Source organism: Aythya marila (genome assembly GCF_965140915.1).
Source record: "Aythya marila genome assembly, chromosome: 2".
NCBI classification, from domain to species: Eukaryota; Metazoa; Chordata; class Aves; order Anseriformes; family Anatidae; genus Aythya; species Aythya marila.
This window is the reverse complement of record NC_139043.1, coordinates 143,433,906-143,455,556: the sequence shown is the minus strand read 5'-3', so window position 1 is coordinate 143,455,556 and position 21,651 is coordinate 143,433,906. Positions and strand designations below refer to the sequence as shown.

At 39.7% G+C, this 21,651-nt stretch overlaps 1 protein-coding gene across 2 annotated transcripts; it reads left to right on the top strand.

Moving 5' to 3' along the window:
- The first annotated feature begins 781 nt into the window (after positions 1–781).
- On the top strand, positions 782–17,083 carry TNFRSF11B (TNF receptor superfamily member 11b). 2 transcript variants are annotated; one of them, XM_082752365.1, is made up of 5 exons: positions 782–1,138; positions 10,360–10,729; positions 14,068–14,259; positions 14,542–14,766; positions 15,920–17,083. In XM_082752365.1, the coding sequence occupies exons 1-5, from the start codon at positions 1,109–1,111 to the stop codon at positions 16,306–16,308; spliced, it is 1,206 nt and encodes a 401-aa protein (XP_082608491.1). In that variant the 5' UTR covers positions 782–1,108; the 3' UTR covers positions 16,309–17,083. The 2 variants fall into 2 exon arrangements, with proteins under 2 accessions (XP_082608491.1, XP_082608492.1); XM_082752366.1 differs by lacking the exon at positions 782–1,138 and adding an exon at positions 1,181–1,429.
- The last annotated feature ends 4,568 nt before the right edge of the window (positions 17,084–21,651 follow it).

Here is a 21,651-nt window from a genome sequence, read left to right as displayed (position 1 = left end):
GGCTTCTACCCCAGGATCCCACAGCATCTGAAATATGAACGATAATCACTTTCTGGATAACTGCAGGTTGGGAGAAGAAATACTTTCTTCACACCTTCAAGGGGAAAGTTGTGCTCTCATCCATAGCATGGGGAAGCAGCCTGGAGCAGGCCTAATGGGGCAAAGCCCTGTGGCAGTTCTCCAGACCTGCTAAGGTAAAGGGATGCAAACCCAGCAGTGTTTGATCCATATTTCTTTAAAAATAAAAATAAAAATAAAAATAAATAAATAAATAAATAAATAAACTAAAAAACTTTTCTAACTAAAAACACCACATGGCAAGACGAGAAAGGAAGAAGTGTGGGGCCCCTTGCCCAGCAGTCAGCATGAGCACTTGGCCGGGGTGGTGGGGCTGCTTCTTTCATTCCCACATCAGCAGGGAAGGGAAACCAGCAGGGTTCCTCCTTCCCCTCGCCTCCCCCTTACCGACCTTTGTTTCCCAGCCAGCCTCTCTCCTGGAAATCCCTGGGGAGTTGGGCAGAAAGGGGCCCACGGGCTCAGTGAGAAATGGCAGCCCTGGGTGAGCTCCAGGACCCCTGTGAGAGCTGGCTGTGGGGCTGCAGAGCCCACAGCTCAGCTGCCAGCAGTGATTTTTTAAACAAGTGCCCTATAAGCCTGGTTGCTGAGACATGTTGTCTTGGAGGCACGTGTCTCCCTGCCAAGCCAGCTGCGTAGGGGAGAAAAAAAAAAAGGGGGGGGGGGGGGGGGGGAGGATAGACAGACAGACAGACAGACAAGAGCCCAATTAAACCCTCCCCTGGCCAGCCCCTGACACTCCCTCCTCATTTTCCAGTCTGTGGTTAACAGCACTCAAAGGGTTCCATTAAGTCATCAAGTTTTACAGGTTCCTTAAAAAAAAAAAAAAAAAAAAAAAGGAGAGAGAGAAAAGTTTGGTCATGGTAGGGAATGAGTGATCAAAGCTGAGCCAAAGCTTCCTGTTACACCGGGACTATATATATATCGTGTCTTTAATGTTGAGGGATGTAAGCAGGCTGCTAGGAGGCTGGAGCACACTAGCTGACTCTCTGCCTGATTTCCCAGCTCGCTGAGGTTTCTTCCACCGACCACAATGAACAAGTTCCTGTGCTGCACACTTGTGGTAAGTCCCTTCAGAGAGGTAGATAGGCTTTAAGATGCAGTATGGCTTCAGAGATGAGGCTGTAAAGACCTAGGGCTCTTATTTTGTGTTTTGTTTTATAGATGTTTTGTTCCGTTTCATGTTTGTTTTGCTTTTGGTTTGTTTCTTTTCTTTTCTTTTCTTTTGCATTCTCTTTGATTTCCTGGTAAACCTTTTTTATTTCATCACACTGAGTTTTCCTGGTGAGGTTTGGAGTGAGATGGACACATCCAGCTTCAGGGAGGAAGCAGAGATTTTGTTCACATTCTTAAGGTAGTGGCATGATTTGGTTTCTTTTTGCCTTCTTTTTTATTTTCCTCTCACCCTTGGTAAGGCTTCATTGTACTGGACTAACATAAAACACTGTATCTAGGAATGAATTTTAGAAATAGTAGGCTGGAATGTTTGTTTTTGATTTACAAAAGCTCCATCCTTGCCTGTCTGTATAATCTTTCTTACAGTGGCACGAGTCAGTGTCTCAGATACTGGCTTTCTTTCCCTGAAAAACCACTGTGGACTCCAGAAGAAAAAAAAAAAAAAAAAAAAAAGCACAAGCATGTAGTGCTTATTTTGGCTTAGAAAATTCAGCTTCATGTGCAAGAAAATGATGAATTAGTAGCTGTGTCTGTAGCTTTTACAGAAAATGTCGGGTTATTAGAACTGGTATGAGCCCCTGCTTTAATAAGTTTTTGTTTACATGGTGATTCAGAAAGATACTTCCAGATGCAAATTTAGAGATGTTAACAGTGCAGTAAATCTTTCAAAATACCATTTAATCCGTTTAGCTGCATGGAATTTTGTATGATGTCAGTTTAATTAAAACCTGCATACAGACAGATACTGTGTAACATCTACTTAGAGACTATTCATGTTTTGGATAAGAAAACTTTTAAATAAAAACATTAAGAATAATATTCAAAGTAGGGTATTATATGTGTCTGTGCAGTAACTTTTTTCTACTTTGTTTTGGTGAGTACAGTGGCATTAACCTTGTGGTAGAACATTAGTTTTGAGTTCCAGTTATTTTGAAAGCTCTTTATAAATGCCCTGAGATTTCCAGGATCTGATGAGTAATACATGTTTATTACTTTCTGGAGAACTTTCTGAAAGAGCTTTTTGAGAAACAAACCAAAGCAATTAATGGGGCAGGGGAAGCAAAAATTGTCAGGCTCGTGGTTGGCAAATTGAAATGCAAGGCAACTTTTTCGTCTAAGTTATGATGTGCCTTCTTTTTCTATACGGAAGCACAAAATGTCAATTTGGGAATTTCAGCAAATAGCCTGCTATCAGCTTGCCTTCTTATCTGTGGTTGTCATAAAATAATCACATCAACATTTTGGTTTTAATTAGGTGTAATGTGCCTGTTCATGTTCTTTCACAAAGTAATAACATTTGGTGAAGTTCAGCATAATCCTCTGGCAGTGGAGTCTCTGAGCTGAAATATATCACACTGACAGGAGTACATACCAGAGAGCTTCATCATTCAACTCTTTTTTTCCTCCATTTAAAAGGAATTTATTTCATGTTATTGTGAAGTTTAAGTGCTGTCAGATGTGCTACAGCTCAGAGAGCAGTTTTAGGTTCTGTTTTTATAAAAGCATTTGTAGGAGGCACGACAGCAGTTGAGGGTTGTGTGTGTTTGGCTCACATACCTTAAAGCCAGTTTGGAGTCACCATAGCTAAACGGGACAGTTTGGACATGGTGTACTTCCAGCCTTGGCCTCTTTGCTAGTTTCAGAAAGGGGACCTGCTGTGGCAGTGCATGCATGTGTTTGTTGGAACACTAAAACTGCTTACAAACAGACAAGCATTATGAAATAGGACGGAATTGAAAGAAATTCCACAGAGCTGGATCTCGTTACTTGTCACGTAACTATCTTGACCCTTAAACTTGACCTTTCTCTATTTTGGATCTCTTGGGCACATGTGACATGCTTTTTCTGGCCTGCCTGCTGGGTTTGCAGTGTGTAGGCAGTGGTGGCTTTGCAGCCTGTGAGTGTAGGAGTTATCTTTCTGTCTGACTTTCATTCTTTCTTTCTGTTTGTCTGTCTGCATGTATGTTGGTTAAAAATAAAACACCAAAGTTACCAGAAGAATTTTTTTAAAATATTGTCAGAATTACACACACTTTTCTAATCTCATTGAAACTTTAACTTTGCTCCTTTTGTAGTTAACTTTCATTCCAGTGGAATTACCACTCTGGTCTTCCTGGAGAAAGATATCTCTTTAGTATTTTTGGTATTTGTCCACAATGTTGGACTTATTGTTTCTTTAGCTACCCTGTCAGTTGTTAGTGATTCTGTTCAATGCAGCAGTAACCTGTAGTGCTGGTGGTAACATCCCAGGCTTGGGCTAGCTGTATGTCTTGCTGTCACTCTGATGGATAATGTTCCAAAATAGGATTTGTTGATAAGATACAGCTTTTGGTGACTAGCTGGTTATTCTTTCCTGCTTTCTCCCTCCACAAGCTTCAGGGAAGATGTAACTCACATAAATGAAGATACAAAACTGCTCTTCAGCTGAATGTCATTCTCCTTCCATTGAAAACAATAGTTTAGACCCCTAAATTGCTTTCTGAATGAAAACTAGCTGTGCGTCACAAAAGTCTCTACAAGATTTGAATTGCTAATGTATCACATTAACAGATGAGATGGAGAAACGAAGATGGTGGTTGATATCCACATTTTTTGAATACAGGCAGCTCAAGAGAGTCACTGGTTACATTTCTTGAACAAAACAGTGGCCACCAATCTACAAAGCATCTTCTATTCAAAAGTAGATGTTACATCCAAATTGAGTAGATTGCATTGAAACAGTTGGCAGAATGGTGGAACAGCTTTATAAGCAAATCTCAAACCAGCTGAAATTACTGTTTTAACTTTTCTTGTTTGAGATTTGAAAATTTCCCAGCTGGCCAGATGGATGGATGTCATTTCTTCCTACATGACAAATATTTCATGCTAGCTATTTACAATAGATGATGGTGGATCTGATCCAGCATGACAGTGTCTTGTACTGGATATATGTAGAAATATGGTTCTGATTTGACAAGCTATTAGTATGGGGGACCTCTTTAATACCATTAGTGTTATATTTTGCCACAAGGATTTCTCTGGGGTCTGTGGGTGATTTCAGTGAGGCATTCTGCCTCAGGACTGAGGGCCTCCTACCTTATCTTTGTCCAAATACTTTGTGTAGAAAAGCAAAGTAGGAGAGTTGTGAGGTTTTACTTTCAACCCAATGCAAACAGTAGGAGTGATCTGACAAATGCTGTCAATGATTATTTATCAAGCAGGAAAATATGCTTAGGAATAGTTGTGGAATGCAAAACTGAAACAGATTTATCTTTCTCAGCAAATTAAACATTCTCCTTTGGTCTGCAAACCAAAACCACAAAACCAAGCTATATAATAATATTTTCATATGTTGAAAAACCACTTTATTTTCTCTCACAAAGCAGTGATTTAAGGGGATGATGCTTGAAAGATTTTTGCTTTATTGGCTTTGTCTTCCAGTTCATTTTAATTCAACAAGAAAAGGCAAACAGCTCTTTGCCTTACATTTAAAGATGAAAGAAAAGGGCGTGTACTTTTTTTCATGCCTGAGATCTGAAATGAAATTTTACTATCACATTATTTCTCTTTCAAAAGCAGTTTCTAAGGGCTCAAAGAAATGGACTGCATAGGCCTTTTATGTGAGGATTGACTGTTCTGTGTATGTTGACGTAAGGATGGTATGGAAAAATATTACTTTAGGCCTAATGTGTTTAGTGACAGAATCAAAGAATTGCTTTTTAGCCTTGGGTAGCTCATTTTTGGATAAAACATGCTAAGTAAAATTACAAAAACATTGAACTATTAGAATATTTACAAATATTAGTCCAATTTTGCTATCATCCACTAAGCTAAAGGCTTCAGTATGTTTATCAGCAAACCCTGCTCTCAGTTATCGCAGTATATACTTGCATGACACTGGCTTACACTGGGTTTATACTTCAGTATTTGCAGTTCATCCCAAGTCCTTGCATGGAGATGGCTAATCTTGAGAGGAACTTGAGAGGAACTGTCCCGGGGTGATGGAAGAGGACTGAACTTTTCAGTCCTTTCAGAACTGGGGCCAGGGCTCTAGAGGTGAATTTCACCTGACAGGTTGACAGTTGTAGTTAATGATACTAGATTTTGTTTTGTTTTGGTAATTATTCTATTACTGATAGCTTCTCGTATTCATAGAACAAACAACAACAACAAACAGGTTTGTTTGTTTGTTTTTTTTAAGCTGAGCCTTGCATTTCACTGCCGGTAGGATCACCCTTTACAACTGAGTGCATTCTGAGTCAGAGTAAATGTTACTTTGCTGAGATGAGCAAGGTGCTGAGAATCATTGGCTTCCGTTGGTTTGGGAAAGTAAAGGACTTGCTTAGGGCTTAAAGTTGTAGAGGAATGCCTATGTCTTTTGTGTCTGTTCCTCAGCTCTTCCAGGAATCTGAGCAGCGTATTTGCTTTCAGAAATGCGTCAAGGGCTATACTTGAAGTACTTGGGTTTCTTGCACCTGCTTCTCGGTAAAAGGCAGTTCCCAAACTTCCTCTGACGAGAGAATCCCCTGTTCATTTCCCAGCATTATTCTCTAATCAAGAAAGTTCTTCTCTTTCCATGTGTGTGCTATCTCTACTGAGTCTATAGGCATTGTTTTGACTTGTCAAGCTATTGACTCTTCATGGCGAGGCTCTGCATTTCCTTCTCATCTTTCTTGACACCTCTTCTGGTCTGAATTAACCTCTCCTAAACAAGGATGAACAGATTTTTATGCAATCTACTGAATGATAAATCCATAACTTTGGTTAAGTAGACTCCCACTTCAGTTTCTTAAAGGTTAAAGGGTAAAATGAAGCCAGACCTCAAGTTCCTTAATTCTTTCAAACTGGAATGTGCCTTTTTCTGCACTAAGTGCAAAACAGGCCAATGACAGCATGATTTTAGGAGAAATCCCACTTTCTGTGCAGCTCTCAGGAAGACTAACAGTTTGGGATTAGGAAGTTTGATGACTGTATTTACACATGCTCCAGCGGTGCTATTCCTTACAGCAGAGATTCAGGAGATGCCCACCTTTATGTATGGGCATCTAGCTCAATCAGAGGCTTTACGTGACTGAGAATTTGCTACCAACTTGGTCCTGGCATGGCTTAAGAGAAATGTCAGGAATTACATAAAATGCATTTAATTAGCATTTTAATTTGATTCAGGAACATGCTTTTGAAAGGCCTCACCCAATCATCCTTGTTTGCTGTATTTCAGTTTGCACATCAGAGCGGACTTAGGAGCGCACAAGGTGGATTTACAAAAATAAACTGGATTGATGAAATTAAATCCAGAGATGGACTCCAGAGATGCACCAGATGTGCCGTAACCACTAAAGCATGCTCAGTCCATGATAGCAGATTGAAGTTAGTCCCAATTAACCCCTGCCAAATCATGCATAATGTGGATGTCAGGTGCTCAGCACCATCTGTTTTGCTGTACAAATCTGCTGTAACAGGTGACCCAACTTGCTAATCTAAGCACAACTAGGGGGATGTTCGTCAGTATTTCTTAGGCCAGGGGAAAAGACAGTTTAGTGAAGTTCCCCTCTAGTTTATTTTGTGACAAGAAGTCCCTCATTCTGTTTACGCCAAGTTGCTGCAGTAAAACTCCAAAACCCTGCTTAATCACCTTCCACCACCTTTCCTGCTTTTTTGCAAATCTTCTGAAAAACTGGTTTTGCTTGGGCACTTGGTTCAAGGATAACTTTAGATTTTAAGGTTGTGTGTTAATAACCAGAATAGTCACATGTGCTATCTGCTTTCTGTCTGCATAGAAGACAATCTTGCAGATCTATTAATCTGAGTACTATTAAGAGACCTACAGCAGCCTCATGAAGAAGGGTGGTGTTGGGGATTGGAGTCTAGAAATGTACTTAACAACATACTAATGGCCACACTGAGTCTAAGAAAAAAATTGACTAGGAAGAAGCCCTAAAAAGTCCCTAAACACCCCTGTTGTCTGTGGCAGGATTTGATGCATAGAGGAGATTCAAGAGAAAGGTAGAAACATAGTGATATTTTTCCAAAACATTCTTCCAGACTCAAGCAATTTGTGGTTTGGGATTTCCTGATCAAGAGGCAATGTTTGTGTTTAATTGACCTTTATGTGAATTTTCTTCTTTTACTATGTCCTGTTGCATTTTGCACCACCACTTAGGATGTCCTGTGGCAATGAGTTACAAATGTTAACAATCAAACCATAACAGTAGTGGGTAATCTAGCTCTGTGTTGAAAATGATGTATGAGATGTTTTGGTAAAATACCAAGATATTAATTGCATTTATAGCATTAGTTTGACTGAAAGGTCTTTAGTTATAATTGTTTACTTAGTAAGAGTTTGACCCAGAGTACATATGGCTCAGGCATGGATTATTACAGCTATAATATAATGTGTGTTTTGGGGAAGAAAGGGAAGACAGGTGCGATGTGCTTTTCTATTAAAAGCACAAAGAAAAAAATGACACACAAAGACTGATAGTCCTTCTAGTGACACTGATATATTAATCGTATTATTATGTTTATTGGTTACATTCATTTAGATGAAGTGTTCTGCTTGGCAGTAATAGTTCATAGCTGTTTGGTGTTCCAAAGTTAAAACTTAGCATAGCCTCACCCACATATTGTTCAGGTATGGTTTTGCTCTTCTCAGTCTGGACCTTTGTATAATAATTTTTCTTCTGAATGATGCTATAATTAAAATTTGAATCAATTCCTCTCTGCAGCTGTGTTGCATTGTTATTGACTTGCTTCACTTAGCAGTTGGGTCTTCAGGAAGGGAATGCCTCTGTTTTTCCCCACAAAACCCCATGCTCTCATACCCCAATTAAAGAAGTTGAATTCTTTTAAGCTGTGAATCATCCCCTGCAGCTCAACCTCTCACTTGCCTCTTAGATATGATTTCCAGAGTAAATTGTCGTGTAAGAAAAATAGACAAATTATTGTCAATCTTACTTCTGCATGTTATCAAGGGAAGTTGATCAGCCTTGAAACGGTCCACCAAACTGTTTGGCACCTGACAGTGCATGAGCAAGAACAGCGTAGGCACAACCTGCATATTGGGTTGCTGTCCCTAATCATTTTCACAGTTTCAGATTTTCATCTGTGTGTGGTACTGTCTTGGGCTTCCACAGACATCTGCATGAAATATAGGTTTATTCTTGTCTTTGTGGCATTTGTGCCGCATGTTGCAGTCTGTTACGTTCTGCGAATGGAGTGCATGTGTCCATGAAAGCCTGGGACTCTGTGGGATGTTACAATACCTATTCCTGAATTAAAAACATAGAATAAAACCTGAATGTGCACATCAGTAATTGATGTGATTATCAAGACTTCCTTATTACTAGCGTAACAGTGGTAGATTTACCAAGGGTGGGTGCACTTTTCATCAATGGAAAGCCATTCACTTTCAAAAAATGCGCTGCACCCTCTTGTTAAATAGACTGCATGAAACAGATCCAGTCATTTAAGAAAAATGGAGCTGTACATCATCATCAAACCTCAATGAGCAATGAGGAATTTCTTACAATGGAAGACACTGTGCATTGAAATCGCAAGAAAAAGTGGATTCCCTACATGTAGAAATAGAAAAGTAACAGGGTGAAGGGTAACTAGAAGAGGCTGTGGGGAATATCCGTACTATCTCCATTTCATTCTTCAGCCTGTTTAGGCATAGCTATATCAAAAGTGGATTCACAGACAACATGAGAATGCAATTAAGAATATTTTGAATTCCTAATTTAGGCATCTCATATTACTTGGTGCAAATGCTCTGACTTGTGTTAATGCAGGTGAATGATTTAATTATCTTTTCCTGCCTTAATAAGAATTTCATGTAATAAGTGCCATGCTGTGGCAAAAGTGAGGCTCTTAGGTGAAGCCTCTTCAGGAAAATTTAGTCTAAGTGAATAAAAATAGTTAATTTCGCTTACACTTTGTGGACATCTACATAGGAAAAGAGGAAAATATATTATTGAAATTGAATTTGCAACTCTGCATTAGCTAGCTGGGATTAAAATAGCAGCAAAGACCTTCAAAGCTAGATCTTTAATTTGAATGGATACCTAGAAATTTTTTTTTACTCAGTGCCAGTTTACTTCACGTTTATAAACCATACAAGTTTTAAAAGGGAGGCAGCACGTACATCCGTGCTCTCAGTGTGAAGCCTGAGCTCATGGCAAATCCTGCAGAGTAGGGGCTGTACTTAGGGAAGTAAACAAGAGTCCTTTTTTTGGTGGAATCACATAACCAAAGTTTTTATTACAAGACCAAAATGACGTGATTTCAAGGCTGTCTCTACAGAGGGGCAGACCATTAAAGCCTAAATCTCACAAGCTAAGCAGACTTGGAGGAAACAAGAGGGGTTGTATGTGGTGGCACCGGACCTGTTCCTAGGACAGCATTAAGCATTCTCTACCTGTGGTTTTAGATAGGTCAAGCTAATGCTTTAAATTCCTATTCCAGCTTGTTCACTTAAGTCCTTAATGCACCTTTCATTAACTGTAGCTTTCTCTACCTCTGTCTGAAGCTACCCCTTTATACTTGCAGTGACTGGCATGTTTTACCCCCAGAGCTGCAGTATTTCAGGGAACGATTAAATGGAAGGTGTTAAAAAGCCATCTGTATTGTTCTAGCTATTTGTTGCAGGTAAATATACACGTTGTAAGGAATCATCCTTTAAATGTGTCTGTAGCAGTGGTACAGTATGCTTGTCAGATTTGTATACTCAGATACTTTGTATGCTCAAGAAGGCAAGCGTGGATAATCCCTGCCTTGCTGTACGTCAAGCATGATGCCAGTGAAACTAGTAGGCTGGGTTTGCTGGTATCAGGGGGCAGAGATGATTGCCCAGTGATAATAAAAGGATGTAAGTGGGAGAAGGGTAGGTTTGGCAGTTCTGTGAAGAACAAAGAAGTACTTACGTCAGGAAGCTTTGCTGGATAAGGCCCTGAAATTTTCCCATTCTGAGACAAACATGGGAGAATCCAGAAGCTGGATAATTTACCAATTTGAAACACAAACATTTTTTGAAAATAGCAATGTGGATAGACTCACAAACTCATTAAAGCATAGGTTTCTTTGAGTCTGTGGTGCCCCAACATGACCAATGTTTTCTTTCTCTGTGGCTAGCTCTTGGACATCTCCATCAAGTGGTCCGTCCAGGATGTCTCTCCCCACAAGTATCTCCATTACGACCCAGGGACATCTCGTCAAGTGATGTGTGACCAATGCCCTCCCGGGAGCTACGTAAAGCAGCACTGTACAGCTACCAGCCCGACGGTGTGTGCCCCCTGCCCGGATCAGTACTACGCCGAAGACTGGAACAGCAACGATGAATGCCAGTACTGCAGTGCTGTTTGCAAGGAGCTGCAGTACGTCAAGCAGGAGTGCACGAGCACGCAGGACCGCATCTGCGAGTGCATCGAGGGGAGGTACCTGGAGCTGGAGTTTTGCTTAAAGCACACGGAGTGTCCTCCCGGGTTCGGTGTCGCGCAGCCAGGTACGTTCCACTTCTCAATAAGCAGAGAAGTAATTAGCGCTCTGCAGCACGTTGAAAGCTCATGGTGCTTACAAGATTGGGAAACAAGCTTGTCCAGATGAAGGTGCAGGACAGTAAATTGTAAAGGCAATTGAACCTGTTCCTAGTCTGCTTCATTTGGACCGTAGCCAAAGGAAGATTTCTCAGTGGAATACCCTGCTCCTACTGTAATATATAACTTAATGGCAGTAGCAAATGTAGCAAATTGCACTCTAATGAGAAACATGATGGATTGCCTCTTTTAAAGGAACATTATCTGGAATGTAGTATTTGTGTGTGTGATAAATAATAATGTTTTTCATTGTGAAATCTGCTGTTTCAAGCAACTGTATATCTTGACAAACACCAGGAGCACTAAGTGTTTGACACCAAGTGCATAATTATAACAATATTAATATAGCTCTAGCAGCACAGCAATATGTGGTAATAATTAATTATCATTGTCCTAAGTGGAACTCTTTGGGAAACTGTTGCTATTATCATACAAACAGCCATTTCTTTGTCGAGCGGACTGGCACTGTGCTGAATGTCTGGTGGGGATACGGAGTGAAGCGGCGCTTTTCAGTGGAGTGTATTCTTCATTTGAGACAACACAAATTGTTAAACCAATAAGTTCTTCTCTCCAAACAAAATACATTATTTATCATTTGGCAAATGTCACGGCACAGTTTAGCTCCGATATTAAATACAGCCTGAAAGAATTGTAAACTGTCATTGTACTGGAGACCGATAACTTCCTGGAGAAGAGCATTGAGGAAGGGAACACAGACAATCAAGGCACCTCATATGCAAACCTGTAGGCAGCTAATCTCCAGAGCTACAGAACTACTCCCTAATAGTTACACATACAGAGTGAGAAATGCTAGGACCGGTTGTACATTTTAGAGCTGTGCTGAGTGATAGCTCAGGAGGCCTTTCTCTGGTTATAAACATCACACTGGAGAACATCTTTAATGTAGGGAGCAATGTCACTGCTGCCTGAGTAATTGGTTAAGCGAGCTCTACCCTGATGTCACATCTGCTCTTGCCACCATTAAGCATTTCCATGCAGCTCCATTGGCAACAGCCACATTTCCATGTTATAAACCTTCATTAACCTACATTGCTGTAGCTCGTGGCTTGGGTTAATGAGGTGCTGCTGCCGTATCTCAGCAGCGAGTCAAAAATTACAAAGTTCTCAGAAAGCCCACCCAGGAGACAAAGAATGAAGCCGAAACTGTCCAGGCAACCCTGCAAGCACAGTGAAACCATGCTGCATAAATTTGAATTCCTCAGTTCAAAATGAAACAAACTTTGGAAGCAGATCAATTGTTGAATCGTGTAATTTATTGGAAAGTCGGTTTCCAAAAGCCCATCAGAATGAACCAGCTAAACCTAAGCAGACCTCAAACAAGGAGCGAAAACATTGTAAAAATAATTGTGTCCCCCTGTTTCAACAGTCTGTTTTGGAGATGAGGCACTGACTAAGAATTTAATGGGCACAGATCACGTTGTCTTCCTGCTATACGATACTGTTGAACTTTGTACTGACGTAAATTCAGATGAAATAAAACTTGAGCATAGAAAAATATGCTTCCACTGCCACACAGCATGGCTTAGAGCCTTGTTCAGAGCATACAGCATTAGAAATGAAATCCGACTGTTTCCCCACTGCTGGTAGCTAGTGCTTTCATCGGGCAGATCACTCAACTTTGGTCGTCCCCACTTCTGCATGTAAGCAACTCAGGTTGTGCTCCCTGCTGCCATGGTCGGCCCCGTACCTGGCAGAGCTTTGGGTTGCAGCCTGCTTGGGAATCAGGGCCACTGCAGGGCAGCCTTATCTCCCTGCCACGCTGCCGCTTCCCCACGAGAATGGGGGATTCCAGCCAAACTGCAGGGAGCGGCGAGCCGGCAGACGGGCTGTGGCAGTTTGTGCCCTGAACGAGGGTGGGCAGATAAGCGGCGAAGCAGAAGCTGGTGAGGTTACAGGGGAAGCTCTGAACAGGCTGATGTACTGCTTGCAGGGACTCTCCTTTCTTCCCCTTCCTCACCGATGAAACACGTGTCTGTAGTAGGGAAAGTTGCTAAAACTTCAGACTTCTCAGAAAAAAAGCAATTGCTGCCTGCTCAGGTGCAGATGTTGACTGGAGTTTTGTACAGATCAGAGCCACTGGCAGTGCCTGTTGGGGAAGCAAACACCAAGGCAGGCGTGCATGCGGCCTTCCCCAGCCCCTCTGCTGTTGGCTGCAGAAATCAAAGGGTTTGGGAGGGTGGCAATACAAAAGGGCTGTGATTTCCAGGTGCACAACAGCTAAAAAATCCCCCTTTGTTTTCACTTACTGTCTGATGAAAGAAGTGGTAGATCAGGTGTACTCAAATATTGTTTATTTCATGGCTAGCTGAAAGCTCAAGACTCTTCTTCTCTGAGGAAATGTCCCAAATAAATAAAATCTACTTTATTGATAGCATTATAATAAGCATCCACATGCAAATACTACCAAAATACACTAGATGGAGGCACATTCATATTCAAATATAGTTTCCAATTATTTCCAAATAATTTTAAGCATGTGCTTAAGTCCATGTTCAATAATGCAGTGTTAGATCTTAGACCTGAGGCACTTGCTTAAATGTTGGCTGAATAACTGTGAATTAAATGAAAAAATAAATGAATGTGTATTAAATATTTTTCCTATACTAGACGGTGCTTTCTTTGCTTTAAAAAATATTTTAAAGAGCCAACATTCAAGCCAAGAAAAAAAGTTCAAAACTGTTGGTGAAATTATATTTTCCTGAATAATTTGATACTTCAGAAGTGGAAGTACTTATCAGAGGGTCTTTAGTTGATATTTAGTTGAGTTATTTTTGGCTAGAGCTGAAGTACTTCATTTGAGTAAGGTTCTGCGCAGTTATTACAAAGTTCAATTTAGAGGAATGTCTTGTGCCATTTAATTATTTTACAGAGTATTTGTATGGATGAAGTGTGAAGGTCAGACATCATGTAATATCTGAATAGACTCAAGTAATTACTGACTTAAAGACCCTTACAGAAATTGATAACAAGTGCATTTAAGAGTACTGTTTATTCTGTTACTTTAACAGGAACTTCAATCTCTGAAAGCAGGTTTTAAAAAAAAAATAAAATAATGAAGTGTTTTTCTCATTACTGTGATTCCTGCATAGACTAGATATGTGAAAAACAGAAGCCATCACAATTTTGGGAAGAATATATATGTATTTGTTTCTTTTCTTTTTTTTTTTTTTTTTTTTACCAGTTGAGGTTATATATAATTGGATGCATTGTTTTCCTGTTTCCACAGGTACCCCTGAGAGTGACACTGTATGTAAGAGATGTCCAGAGGGATTTTTCTCCAATGTAACATCCAAAGCAGCCTGCCAAAAGCACACAAACTGTAGTGCGCTGGGTTTCAAGATAGCATTGAAGGGAAATGCAGTTCGTGACAACATCTGTCAGGAAAATACAGATACATCACCTCAAAAATGTGGAATAGGTATGTATGATGTTATGTATCACATTAAACAGGAGTGCTCTGAAAACATACCTCTGAGTATTGTTATAATGAAAGTATCAGCATTTATGCTAAAGATACCCACTGATTTGCCTGCTACAGAACTGGATGTAGCCAGTGAGCAACAGCACTGTAAAGACTGCTTCTTAGTTCTAGTGTTTTTTAAACAGTTTTGCTTAACATCCTTGCTGCATGCCACTTACTCCAGAGACAAGCAGGGCAACAGACATTACAACTGACATATTCTTTTTTTTTTTTTTTCAGATGTAACCCTGTGCGAGGAGGCTTTGTTTAGGTTTGCTGTTCCTACTTTACTTGTGCCTAACTGGCTGAACTTGCTAGCAGACAGTTTGCCTGGGACAAAGCTTAGCACAGAAAATATTGAACGGATTAAACAAAGGCACGGTTCACAAGAGCAGACCTTCCAGCTTATGAAATTATGGAAGCAGCAAAACAAGGAACAGGATATAGCCAAGAAGATTAATCAAGGTACCGTATATTGATAGCACTTGTATCGTGAGCAACCTTCTAAAAGGCGTTTTAAAACTTGCTTGGGATCAGATTCCTTCTGGTGAGGTGTTGTGCTCTGAGGACTCACGGGGTTTGACAAAGATTTATTGATGCAGTAAGCACAGTGAAGCTTAAGGGAAGCAGGAAGAGCATTTTCCTCATCAGCCCAGAGGACTGACTTCTTCCCAGACTTGTAGGCCACTTGGGAGTATGTGGTGCCACAGCCCAGATCCCCCTCTAAGGCTGTGCAATGCATGAAGAATTTTGATTAGGTGGGGAAAAACGTTTCCTGCAGTTGTATCTGAGTGCTGGCTGCTGAGGTTAGAGGGAGCAGGATGTATGCAACTGAAAGTACAATTTTCTGGTTTCTTTTTGTAAAGTGGAGATTGATAGTTTGAACCAGGACATCTATTTGCGGGATGGGAACACATGGGAATAAGGAATACACAGACATGCGTTCCCTTCTTTTTACCTTCTGGTAGCTATTTGTTATGCCAATTGACTGCTTTGTTGGTGCTGAATCTGCCAAGACAGGTGTCAAAGTTGAAGTAGTGCTGCAATGTTAACACCAAGGTTTTTATGAAAGCCAAGCTAACTCTTTTCATGTAAGCCACCATCAACAACCACCACATTTGCATGACCTTTTGTCCACTGGGAATATCTTTGAAAAACGCTACAGAAATGTATTTTTTGCCTCTCCTTTTAAATATGTATGCTTATGTCAGATTGTGAAATGTCTAGAATGCTTCAAAATGGAAAATAACTGTTTTAGCAAAGCCATCCTAGACATTTCTGAAGAAGAGCAAAACTTTCATTCACTGAAAACAAATATTGGGAGTCCTATCATGTACACAGAACAGTTTACAAGATAAATTAAGCAAGCTTATGGAAATAAATACTTGCTAGTAACTTTGTACGTAATTTGGGGCTGTTTGTATTTGCAAAGTTAATTACCTACTTAAGTGCTTTTCAGAATTGGATCCTAAAAAAACAGCAGTGCTGAGAGAATAATTTGGCATAAAGAAAAAAAATGGAGCAGGAATATTCACTGCAATATTTTGGAAGTTTTTACAGGCCGTTGTACCATTGTCAGTCATTATACTTATCTGTCTTTTCTTTTTGCTTTCTATAGATATTGAACTTTGTGAAAGTAGTGTCTTAAGGCATATTGGCCACCCAAATCTCACCTTTGAACATCTCAACACACTGATGGCAAGCTTGCCAGGGAAGAAAGTGGGAAAAGAAGATATTGAGCGCACAATGAAACTGTGTCAACCTACGGAGCAAGTTCTGAAGCTTCTCAATCTGTGGAGAATAAAGAATGGAGACCAAGACACCATCAAAGGTTTAATGTATGGACTGAAGCACTTGAAAACATACCACTTTCCAAAAACCACCATACAAAGTCTGAAGAAGGTCATTAAGTTTCTTCAAAGATTTACAATGTATAGATTATACCAGAAACTCTTAGTAGAAATGGTAGGAAACCAAATTAAATCAGTGAAAGTAAGATGCGTCTAATTCAAGATATTTTTCATTCTCCACTGACAATTCTTCTCTAATTACTGCCAGCAGTAATTAAACTGGAACGTTGTTTCCCTACATTATGTCTTACTATTTATAGAAATGCCTGACTGGAATAGCTCTAAGTCTTTTGCAGTGTTCTTGGAGATTTTTTTTATTTTTTTTCTTGTTTGTTTGTACGTTTTGTTTGTTTGTTTTTAAATCACTTTTGTAAAAGCTGTTAACCTGTTGATAACACTAAGAGCCTGATTCAGCATTTTTGCACATTCAGAGTTGAAAAGCCCCACTATAGTCACTAGAGGAGAAAAGAATGCTGGACCTGGCTCTAATACAGTATTTGCTATTTATATTCTTTGAGGTATAAACATTTTTGTTGTACATATTTATTAAGTTAAATGGAAATTGTATGAGACAGAATTATGGGAAGATAAATGAAAAGCACACTGTATATTTTCTAGTTAAACAAAAATGATCCCATATATTTTTCTGGCAAAATTTTGTAGCATGCTCTAAAAGTTCTTAATATCTTTACCTTTTGTATTTAAAGAAGTATTATTACTTAGTTTTATTTGTATAACTTGTGGTATCTTTGGGTAGGGATGTTTTAATTTATCCAACGATTTTAACTCAAATGTGGTGAAAATATAGCACGTGACCTGAATATTTAAATATTCTGTGAGGAAGTGAATGTACCATATTTAAGAAGCTGGATTTTTACATAGAATTTCATAATCTTATTTTATAAAACAATTAAATTTTTCAGTTTACTTTTCGACTGGTGTTTTACTCCTGACTCAGAAGTAGAAACTAATAACAGGGACATTCCACGTGGGTTTCGCTGCTTATCTTGGGTTTGGCTCTTTGCTAACTCCCTGCTTGGTCTAGTAGTTAATATGTGAGCCAAGTAAATATTGACCAGCACTAGCTTTTCCTGGTCACTGTACAGGCGTAAAAATAAATAAATAAATAAATAAATAAATAAATATAAAATGTTAAAGTATTCGAGTTCAGAGGGCCCGGGTAGACGCTATGCAATCAGTTACAACTCCATAGACGTATGTGGCCCAACATCACCCTTGGCCTGGCATCATTCTTGGAGAGCTCACAACCTTTGCCCTAACCACAGCTTGTAATTTTATGGAGGAAAGATGATGCACAGGCCCTGACAGGCTTGGAAAGCCTTACATTTTGCCACTATGTTTAAAGGAAGGGAGCACAGAGAGGTCACATTAAAAAAAAAAAAAAAAAAAAAAAAAAAAAAAAAAAATTGCTTGCCATTGCCCTCAGCAGAAGAATGAGGCACCTGCACAGAGATGGGCTCTCTCTGCAAAAAAAAGGACTGAAGAAAAGGGGAACAGTGTATGAATGTTGTTACCAAAAGCTCAAATAAGTTTAAGGGCTACTCATCATTCACAATACAAGCCAAAGGCTTTGGTGGCTGCAGAGAGAGACTGTACTGTGTTTTCTTTTTTTACTTCAAACTACATGAACAGAGCTTACGTATGCAACATACTCCTTTCCCTTGTGTAAAGGAAGGAAAAGCCATCAGACCTGAGTGACAAATATTCCTGTATTGCAGATGAGAGGATTTTAAGCAAAGAATGAAAAAGAGAACCCTGGTGGATGTGATAGGTGCTCATCAAAAGTGCTCTCTTACAGAGAGTACAAACACAGCTTTAAAGTACCCATTTCCATTTTTCACTGAATTCTCAAACCACTTTTTGTATCAAAGTCCAACTATTCAGCAATAAACTCCCTTTTATATTTCACATGCTAATATTAGTATCTAATTCATTGTGTAGCTGAAAAATGGTGCTGAACACAAGAAATCCTGTGTTTGTGTTAATTCATTTGAAATCAGTTTCATACGTTTACAACAGAAGCTGTTATATCATTATATAAACATATAATTAAATAGGTTGAAAGTTGATAACAACAGACTCACAAATTGGAAAAGAGAGCCCAGATTTTGCTATGATTCTGCCAGGTGTGGAAGTTTGGGATGCTGCAGTTACTAAAAATAAAATAAGCATGCTATTGCCAGCAAAATGAAGAGGAATCCTACACACCTCCTACAAATGTTTCCATCCTAATCCTTCCTACATTAGATCTATTTAAGATAAGAATTTAGCAATTGACAGTATACTTATAGTATTAAGTAGCATTATCGTTAAAAAATAAATCAGTGGACTTAATCTAACAGCTAATATGCCAGTGGAAAGCACAGTTGCTTCTCAGTACTTCATACTGCTTTTACCTTTTTGATGAAGACATTTAAACTACCCTATTGCAACTAATTCTGTATAACTCATTATAAATAACATTGTATTTGTCTGTGGACCTTCCTGAATAATGGTACTGCAGAAGATTCTCAAAGCCACAGAAAATAATAAGGTTACACTTTAGCTACCATATGCTGTGCTTCAGTACAGCATAGACTTTACTGGTTTTCCTTTGAGACTTTAGCATTAAACTGTAACCCGTGCCTTTTAAAATAGGATTATTATTTTTTTTGCCTAAAGATAAAGTAACATGTTTAATGAATTACACCTTTTAAAGCTGATGCAGCTAACCAGGTGCCCATAGTCAGGTAGACGTTTCTCGGCCAGCTTATGCCTCATTTATCAATTCAGCTTCGCTCAGCTGGAAGGAATCAAACACTTCATGTTGTGAGCAGGCAATGCTTAAACCATATTCCCTTCCCCAAAGAGCCTCCAGCCCAAAATAGCCAAGACAAACAAAAGCAAGGCCCAGGATAATGAGGGAGAGATGAGGCAATCAGAAAGTGGGAGGGTTGCTTGGAAAAAAAGTGTTTGTTTGGGGGGTGGTTTGTTTTTCAGGGAAGGTTGCAGGAGGAAAGAGGAGGTGTGTGGTGGGGAAGGAGGGAGAACCAAGGGCTGGGGGCAACCAGCAGCAGCCAGAGCTCAGCCTTGGGGTGATATGAAAAGGGATGCTGTGCTCAGGGTGCCCTGACCAGGGTAGCAGTGCCTGCCTTCACCTCAGCTTTGGGCCAGACTCAGATGAAGGCAACCATTTGGTCAGCCCCGCTGCTAGTGGTGAAGCTAAAAAAAATATACCCCGGGTTTAAAGCAGAACTTTGCAATTCCAAAATCTTCTACAACCCTTTTTTTGTTTGTTTGTTTGTTTTTGTTTGTTTGTTTGTTTTTGTTTGTTTGTTTTTGTTTGTTTGTTTTAATAAAAAAGACTGTCCTGCAGTGAGGCAGTCTCCTGGGTCTCAGAAAATACAAGAGGTTTTGGAGTAGGAGGGAAATTAGAGAAGAAACTAGATATTAAGCTCTTTAATCATCTGTTTTTTTTTTTTTTGCACTGTGCACATCACCAAGCACAATAGATTCCTGGCCCCTGACTGTGCCTCATGAATGCTCTCATTGTAAAATTACCAGTAATATACCATGAACATTTAAAATAACACCTGATTAGATATCATTTAAAAAGTTAGGAGAGGTGGATAACTAAGGCTGAAAGAATTGGTCAGGGATGCTCACCTGTCTAACCAAACACCACATACACACAAGCACACACACTTGCACACTCACATACCAAACACAACCTGTACCAGGGCTTTGAAGGTTGTGGTGATGAACCCAATTCAACCAACACCCTTCGACACCCATCCTACATGTCCTGGTATAGGTTAATGTTGCCATCTCCAAGGCAGCAGCATCAGATTTCCTTGTAAATCACCTTCAATGTGTCTGAATTTTGACCCTTAAGATAATTCCAAACTGTGGCTCAGAGATACACAAGTATTTATAGAAAAAAAAAAAAATAATAATAAAAAAAATTCTGCAGACTACTAGAAACTATTCAATTTTGGCCAATTTCTACCCTCTAAAATATTTCTTTGTTGATACAATGCAGGGAAGCATAGCTATCTAGCTAGACAGATAGATAGGTAGATAGATAAAATTTAAAAAAGAAAAGGGGGGGGGGGGAGAGGGAAATATAACTGAAAAAAAAAGTGTTTTACATTTTTTTCCTTCTCCTTAATTAGGTTGTAAAACCAATACTGGCGATAAGCTCAGTAGTGAGGAGGGATAAAAATATAAACAAACCTAAGGCCATAGTTGTTGTGGAATTGACTGTTCCCAGTCGAGTCAAAGGACAAATCTAAGGGCAAGGGCTATTGGAATGGGCTCAGAATTGCAATAAATTGTGTAATTCAATATTGATATTAATGTTTTGAACTGAACAAAACTTGAGAAAAAGTAGAGCAGGTGAATGCAACATTAACGTAGTTTATTCCACTCATCCTCATCCTCATCCCTTGTATTTATGGCAAGTTTGCGTAGGATTTCTGTTTGTCTTTTCACATTTAAAAAAAGTTCTTGCATACTTCCAGGTTATTTTTTTTTAAATCATTCTGACCTTTAGTACCTAGGAAGTTATTTAAAAGGAACCACATGATGAAAGATTGTGGCTTTGGCAATATTTCGTATATGAAGAGGGCTGGGCGGGGTTCAATATCCCTGAACACAGAAAGTTCTGGAGAATACTTTTCTCTTTTTTCTCTTAATCTAAGAAGGGAAGCCTTCATCCACCTCTAAATAACTAAGACTGGCAACTAAGACATATCATTCTGCTTGTGCAGGACTTTGTCAGCACACAAACCAAGATTTCTTTCTATTGATAGCATATTGATGGGCTGGTGTTTGTATTGCGCCTCAGCTCTGTCCATGACACCTAAAGTGAGTGAAATGATGAGTCCTAAGGGATGAGTAGTCCCACCCAATGCAATGGAAACCCGGTGTCAGTAAGAGATGGATCAGGTCCTTGTGCTGAAGGCAGAGACATCAAAGATCAAGGTGCCTGAATACCACAAGACTTGCAGGAGCTTGGTCATAGTGAGGGAAGACGAACATAGACCCACATTTTCGGGAAGGGCGTCCACACTCGGGAGATGTGTCAGTGCTTGAAGAAGGGTGTGTTTTTTGGATTGCAACAAACTAAGTTGAGAGTGGCTGGCAGCAGGTGAAACCCGTCGGGAAGCTGGGCTATTCCGGTCTCTGGGAGGTAGAGAAGAGCAGCTTGGTTTTACGCCGCGTGGGCTGGGAGACAGCACGGGGATTCAAGGAATGGGCAGTTACTGCTGTTGAGAAGTGTTTTGAAAGTCTAACACGACTGACGTGCTGAAACCTCAAGGAGCTGGAGGAACCATGCAGGAAAGTTCCTCTGTGCCTCCGAAGCTGACTCTCTTTCTTGAAATAATCACAAAAAAGTAAACAAGCATTCAGAAACCAAATATACCTTCGCTGAAAGGAAGAGATGACTTTGACAGCTAATGGCCAAGACCCCATGGTGGTATTAGGGTGATTTGGG